The sequence below is a fragment of the Pristis pectinata genome, chromosome 5, assembly GCF_009764475.1.
Source record: "Pristis pectinata isolate sPriPec2 chromosome 5, sPriPec2.1.pri, whole genome shotgun sequence".
In the NCBI taxonomy this organism is placed as follows: domain Eukaryota; kingdom Metazoa; phylum Chordata; class Chondrichthyes; order Rhinopristiformes; family Pristidae; genus Pristis; species Pristis pectinata.
This window is the reverse complement of record NC_067409.1, coordinates 85,289,383-85,297,242: the sequence shown is the minus strand read 5'-3', so window position 1 is coordinate 85,297,242 and position 7,860 is coordinate 85,289,383. Positions and strand designations below refer to the sequence as shown.

The window sequence follows — 7,860 nt, the reverse complement described above, 5'->3', positions numbered from 1 at the left end:
GCACTAGTTAAAGAAACTTATTTGAACAGTTTTTAAATTTTAATAGCATCATTTTATTTTTTTTAATCACATCACCCAGTTTCTTTCAAGACTGCAGTTTAAAGGCTATATAATCTCCATATAACCCCAGTATGCTGTTTACCCTTTTATTCTTCATCGTTGACAAAACACACTGTAAAAAGCATTTAACAAATTTAAATCTTGTCTATCTACATCTACAAACTGTCAGCAGGACAATCAGCTACCCATCGATTTTCAGAGTATTTTTTTTTCCCTACAATTAGAATTTGAAGCATCTTTTTTTAACTTCTCATTTGGCACCAATGAGTACTGCTGCACTATTCTCGAAAACAGAGTTATTTTAACGAGGGCAGTATCCCTTTTACGTTTGCCTACACAGGTAACTTTGAATCACAGCTAAATGGAAAATATCTTTCAGTAAGCCACCCTTCAGTGTATCGAGATATAACGCAGTTCTTTGAAAAAAGGTTCCAGTTTCCATGGAATACAGTGCAGCACAGCACGTTAAACACAATAAAACCCATGAGTCTGTATGTCAACCCCAGCTGTGTTGTAAGATGACTTAAATGTTTCCTAATTAAGACCAGCTCTATGGTTTGGACATACACAAATAACACATGCTCATTGAAGGCTTGAAGTGAGAAGTTCACTTTGACTGAAGCTGCCCACCTGGAAACCCATGAGATTAAGTGCAATGATGATTTTGCACCAAACTCCACCCCTATATTTTGTTTTACTTTGATTACAGTAAATAAGTGACATTAGGCCAGGCGTTAGAATCAATGTAATTTTGTGTGGGGTGTTTTAAAAAAATTCAAAGGAGTAATAATTGGTGAGGTGTAAAACCAGTGTTCCATCAGATCCTATGGGCCTCCCACCTGATAAATTAGATTAACATTACCTCTGACCCACCTGCCCAAGTTTTGAAAATTCAGTATGTTTTAGGCCTGAAAAAGGATACTGCAGATTCACACGAACAGACTTTATGGCACATTGGAACTATTGTTGATTTTGTATCAAGAGAAAGAAACATGGGGAAAAAACTTTTTCTTTTTTTCCTCGATATTTTTTACAAACATGGATGACAACTTCATTTATTTACTGTTAACACTGTATTGTCATAAACAAAACTGGTATAAATGAAAAATTGTCTTCAAATATCTACATCTAAAACTTTAGGCAGTGAGAGAGAGAGCGTGTCTCATCAAATGAGCGTGTGGAATGATGCTCGTAATATAAGCGACCAATGAGGTTTTCAGTTAGTGACCACACAAACAAATCCACATACCAGAACAAACAATACTGCTAAATACTTCCTTCAGTTAGTTACTTCATAAAAAAAAGCTTGGAAATTCACACATCTGCTCAAACTCGCTTACACTTTTGTTGTTCGTAATTAAAACAGTATTAAGAACAAGAGACGGAAGGAGTACTTTGGCATTGCTGTAATGGACACAATGCTCTCATTGATCAGTAATGTACATCCAATACTTCACAACAAAGCATTAAAATGAAAAAAAAATGAACCCAGGAAGGCAGTGGGGGAAATGGTCTTGCTGTACAGAAGAAAATCCGAATGAAAACTACAAGCTGTGACACATGAGAATGTTTGTCTTCAAGAGGTGACAGACTGTCCCCATAACAAGTGTAAACACATTCAGGCTCTTGTGCTTGACCTCTGACTTGGCCTTTCCCATTTCCCTCCTTATCACTTTCAACCACTTTCATTGCTGTCCACAATGCCATTTTCTTTGCACATGATTAATATTATTCCCCCCCTCCCTCCCTCCCCAATCACCCTCCTTCTCTGTATACACATCAGGAACTTCTAGTCCTATCCCACCACACCCCCAACCCCTGCTCTCTGGTGAGCAAATCTTCCATTTCCTTCATATGAGCTGAATGTCACTTGCATTTCTCTTGGTACTTATCCATCTGACCACCATCTATCACACTTTACCCAATGACTGTCCTATGGAACAGACCTCTGACAGTCTAAGACTTGCTGAAAAATGTCTTGTGATATTCATGCACATGCACAGTTCCCAGGGTCTTGTTTTTTCTTGTGTATCTGCCACCTCTGCTTAGACCCAAGAATCGGGTGAGGCTGGATAGTGGCTTGTCTCGTAGTTTAACTCACTATAGGGACGAGCGGCAGAATAGAAATCAACATAATTGCCTGTTGACTTCAGGCCGAGATGCATGTTGTATTCACTGGTTGCTGGGCGACTGTGCACTTGATCTTCAAAGAAAGAGTCATCGTAATTTCCCGTAGAGTTTTGATAGGGTTGATAAGTGTCATAGTCTTTCCTACTGGGTTCCTGTGCAACAGGTTGCGATGAAACCTATAGGAAAGAGGAATTAGGTCACGATTCTCAACTTAAGCACTTGTTGATAACTGCAATTCCCCCTCCCCCTTTAAATTTATGTCCAACTCATTATTTATATAAAAGATTTGGCTGCAAATGCACAAGGCTTGATCAGTAAATTTGCGGATGACACAAAATTAGAAGGTGTTGTTAATAGTGAAGAGGGTTATCTTAGATTACAGGGAGATCTTGATCGGTTAGGGAAGTGGGCCAAGGAGCAGCAAATGAACTTCAATACAGATAAGTATGAGGTGATGCATCTTGGAAAGTCAAACCAGTGTAGGACTTACACTATGAATAGTAGGGCACTAGGGAGTGTAATGGAACTGAGGGACCAAGGAGTACAAGTGCATAGTTCATTGAAAACAGTGTCACAGGTAGACAGTGTGGTGAAAAAGACATTTAGCACACTGGCCTTCAGTCAGCATTGAGTAGAGGAGTTGGGACATTATGTTGCAGTTGTACAAGTCGTCAGTGAGGCTGCACTTGGAATACTGTGTATAGTTTTGGTCATTCTGTTACAGGAAAGATGTGGTTAAACTGGAAAGAGTGCAGAAAAGATTTACAAGGATGTTGCCAAGACTAGAGGGCCTGAGTTATAGGGAGAGCTTGGCTGGGGTAGGTCTTTATTCCTTGGACTGTAGGAGAATGAGGGGCGACCTTATAGAAGTGTTTAAAATTAAAAGAGGCATAGGTAAGGTGGATGGTAACAGTCTTTTCCTCAGGGCAGGGTCGGTAGGGGAGTCCAAAATTAGGGGGCATAGGTTGAGGGTGAGTGAGGAAAGATTCAAAAGGGACTTGAAGGGCAACTTTTTCATGCAGAGGGTGGTGAGTATATGGAATGAGATGCCAGAGGAAGTGGTTGAGACAGGTACAAAAGTATCATTTAAGAAGCACTTGGATAGGTACATGGAGGGGCAAGGCTTAGAGGGATATAGGCCGAATGCAGGAAATTAGGACTAGCTGGGTGGGCACTGTGGTCGGCATGGACTGGTTGGGCTGAAAAACCTGTATCCATCGCATTGTCTATGACTCTAATTCCCTCCTGAAAGTCACAATGGAATCTATTTCCACCACCCTTTTAATTTGTACATTCCAGATCAAAACAGTGTAAAATAATTTTTCTTTACCTCCCCTCTACTCAGTTTGCTAATTTCTTTAAATTGGTGCCTTTTCATTACCAATGCTTCAGGCAGCAGAAACAGATCCTCCCATCAAAAACGTATTAGAATTTTGAATATTTTTATTAAATTCTTCTCAGTCTTGTCCGCTTTAAGAACAAAGCTTATCTAGAATTACTACTTAATAAATTATGTTCTGTTTGTATAGAATTAGTTCACCCAATAGGACAGTGATCGTCTAGATTAATAACATTTTGCATTAAGAATGACATTTTGGTATCAAGATTTACCTGGTATTTTCCTAGGCCACTGATGGCAAGAGAAGGAAGAATACAAGTTTGATCTGAGGCTTTCTACTGGTGTTGTACGACATACTCATTAGAATAAAACTGGCATTTGGAAAATTAATATTGAGAACAGATTGCATAAATTTGGCTTATATGCCCATAAATTTGAGGGATGATCAAGATATTTAAAAGGATTAGAAACTATTTTCCCTGGTGGAGAATATATAAAGGTGGGGTGGGGAGGGAGAGACACAATTTTAAAATTAGAAGGCCATTCAAGAGGGTAATCAGGAAGCACTTCCAGAACAAAAGATAGTGGAAGTCTACCAGTCTATGGTTAATGTCAAATGGACCCCTCAAGACTGAGACTGGTAGATTGTTGTTAAGTAAGGTAATGGAGCAAAGGTAAGGAAATGGAATTGAAGTATTGATCAGCCTTAATCTAGTTAAATGATGAAATGGGGTCAAGGGGCTGAGTGGCCTATGCATTTTCCTTTAACGTATTACTGGAAGGAATGGAATTTCAGTTTATAGATTCTTAGAGTTATACAGCATTGAAGCAGGCCCGACTCATTCATGCCAACCAAGATGCCTATCTATGCTAATCCCTTTTGCCTGGATTTGACCCATATCCCACTGGATCTTTTCTATCCACGTACCTGTCTAAATGTCTTATAAATATTGTAATTGAAGCGGCCTCTGCCACCTCCTCTGGAAGTTCATTCCATATATCCACCACCCTCTGTGGAAAAACTTGCCCCTCAGATCCCCTTTAAATCTTTCCCCTCTCAACTTAAACCTCTACCCTCTAGTTTTGGATTCCCCTACCCTGGGGGAAAAAAACTGAAACTCTCTACCCTATGTATGTCTCTCATAATTTTATAAACCTCTATCAGGTCACCCCCTCAACCTCCTTCGCTCCAGGGAAAATAGTCCCAGCCTATCCAGTCTCTTAATAACTCAAGTACTCTAGTCCAGGCAACATTCATGTGAATCTTTTCTGCATCCTCTCTAGCTTAATTACATCTCTCCTATGACGTGCTTAACCAACAATTTGTACAAGTGTAACATGATGTCCCAACTCCTATACTCAATGCTTCGACCAATGAAGGCAAGCATACCATACTCTGTCTACCCATGTTGCCACTTTCAGGGAACTATGTACTTGTGCTCAATAACACTCCTCAAGGTCCTGCCATTCACTGTGTATGTCCTGGACTAGTTTATCTTACCAAAATGCATCACTTCACATTTGATAGAGTTAAATTCCATCAGCCATTCCCTTGCCCACTTCTCTGGTTCGATCCTGTCGTATCCTTAGACAACCTTCTTCACTGCTCATTACATCACCAATGTTAGTGTCATCCACAAACTTCCCAATCATGCCACCTACATTCTCTTCCAAATCATTAATATATCTGACGGACAATAAAGGCCCTAACACCGATCCCTATGGCACACCACTGATTACACGTCCCCAATCTGAAAAGCAACCCTCCACTACCACCTTCTGCCTCCTACCACCAAGCCATTTTTGTATTGACTTTTCTACCTCACCCTGGACCCCATGTATTCTAAGCTTCAGGACCAGCTACCACACGGGACCTTGTCAAAGGCCTTGCTAAAGTCCATGTAGACAACATCCACTGCCCTATCCCTATCAATCCCCTTGGTAGTTAATTTGTTTCCCTTACAAGGAAGTACTTTACTGGCTAACTTTGTGATCTACAATTGAGTTACCTCAAGAGCTCTCCTGGGGTGAAAGACAAGATCACTCTTTGTGCTTGGGCAGAAATTTAAATGGTACATATGGGACCCCAAGAAGGAGAGGAAAAATTGTTAAAATGCCAATTATAAAGAAAAATATTTCTTTCTTTAAGACTAAGAAAATAAGAATATCTTGGGAGTTTGACATCTCCAGATGAGACTTCAACATGGTTAGTGCATATAAAGATTCATCAATAATGTAGTTATATTTTCTCTCTGATCTCTAGTATACGGGAACTACCAGGACACACAAAATCAAGCACATTCAATTACGGATACGCAAACCTCTTTGCCTTCTTTGTGCTGCAGTTTTCCTCTCCAATATAACCAAGTGCTGGAACAGAAAAGCCTATCCTTTGTTTCATTCGATGGAAGTTTTTAATTCACAAATGTTAGAGATAAAATTAGTCACTCAACCATGTTGACAAACCTTCTAATTTTTTTTGTGTTATCCTTGCCCTACCACATGGCTGGACAAGCATTCTTCTCCATTGTAGACAGGGTTTCCTGAGCTTTGGCCTCATCTATATACCTTGATTGAGAATGGATGAGTAAATAAGGCTGAGTTTTCTTTAAAAGTACATCTAATATTATTTTCTTCTTCCATCAGCTTGTAAACAGAAATAAGACAGATACGTGGATAGATAATCTGGGGGAAGAAAATCCACCAGGCTCATTCTCCTTCCAAAGTGAGAGAAAATAGCTACAATTTACTGGAGTGAAAAATAAACTGCTGGGGGATCTTGGTGGGTCAAGCAGCATCTGCGGATGCTCCAGATTCCAGCATCTTGTGTCTACAGTTTACAATCTGCAGCATTCTCACTGGTGAAGGGAGACTAAGGAATAGGAAAGCTGCTGCAATATGCTGCTTAGCTCAGATGTCATTCCACACAGGCTGCTAATAGTCAAACATATAAACCATTTGTTTTTTTAAAAATGAGTAACAGACCTGGTTGTGCTTGATAGCCTCAACGGGAGTAGCATAGGAATTCCTATAGCCTGATCCAGCCACTACAGAGAGCTGAGCTGTTCAAATAAAAATAGGTCATGTTAAGGCATGTGATACAAGAGGTTATATTAAGAAAATCAGTAAGTCATTGGTTAAGCCTTGTTATTGCCAGCAGATGCCTTCCCTCTGCTAAATCCCTCATTTTCCAAAGATCCACTGAGAGGCTTCAAAAGAGTATAGAAGTAACTTCCCTTTCCTTACTGTCTGGTCTCTCAGACCACCATCTCTCAGACCTCAATCTCCAACTTACTTGCTTTGCCATCTTGACTGGAAAATTAATTAATGATCCCCCATCATCAATGAGATGACATTCTGAAATTTGCTCCCCAACATTGCCATGGCAGCACTTTAACTAGACCCACCACCAGCATCTGCTCGAGGCAGTTAGTGTTGGGCAATAAATTCTATTCTAACCTGTTAGCCACATCCTGAGAACAAGTATAAAAAAAGTATTGATTTGACGGTGCCCATTGTAAAAAGCGTTTTCCTGCTTCTTACCAGGGCTCCCCTAGACCTGAGTTCAGGTCCATAAATAACTATTTGTAGTGTTTGGGTAGCAAAGATACAACGTAGTGTGACTCAATCCTATTTCTCTGTTGCGCTTTGAAAATTAACATTTTCCATGCATGATGGAGAACAGTATCAGGACTCAATGGTTTTAATGGGATTGATTACAATGACACATTGCACAACGTGATACCTCAGCTAGCAGACAGTCAATGCAGGGTTCTCGAGAATGAATTTCTTTGTGTAGAAATAAAGATAAAGACCTTTATTTTGAAGGTGTAGAACACCATCAGGGTAGTCTTTAAATATCATTGTGCTCAGGTCTTAAGGAGTCTGGCGATAGCAGGACAAAGCAAAGCTTCTCTGGAGGAGGTAAGATTTGGTTACACTGAAAGGTGATTTCCTGCTCTTGCAATGTAAGTGAAAATTGTGCCCAAGCTCAAAGAATTAAACATAATGAGTAGGTAGACCTAATATACCTCATATCTTACATTTTTAAAATACCCGGGAGTTCTTAAAAGAATATACATTCTCTTCAATAGAAAGTGATGAATATAATCAATGGCCGTCATTCTTGCACCTGCTTGGTGCTGGCAACCAAAGGTGAATTTTTCCCTATTATCTCTTGATAATAGAGGATCCTGCTCTTAAGGCATTTCTCACAATAAAAATATCCTGGAACTCTCCAGTTTTGCCTCAATTGTTAAAAGTTGTTGAAGCTGAAACCCTTTGTACAAAGGATCACAGGGTCAGTCAAATACTAAAGTTCCCAGATACAT

General features: G+C 39.8%; 1 protein-coding gene across 5 annotated transcripts in view; it reads right to left on the bottom strand.

Moving 5' to 3' along the window:
- Positions 1 to 1,832: 1,832 nt before the first annotated feature.
- Positions 1,833 to 7,860, bottom strand: part of LOC127570353 (catenin delta-2-like) — a 909,541-nt gene continuing 903,513 nt past the window's right edge. For all 5 annotated transcript variants that reach the window (XM_052015821.1, XM_052015822.1, XM_052015825.1 and 2 more), the window contains 2 exons: positions 6,515 to 6,591; positions 1,833 to 2,366 (listed from right to left, as the gene is read on the bottom strand). In XM_052015821.1, the coding sequence (XP_051871781.1) occupies positions 2,106 to 2,366; positions 6,515 to 6,591 (338 nt within the window). In that variant the 3' untranslated portion in view covers positions 1,833 to 2,105. The remainder of the gene's footprint in view (positions 2,367 to 6,514; positions 6,592 to 7,860) is intronic.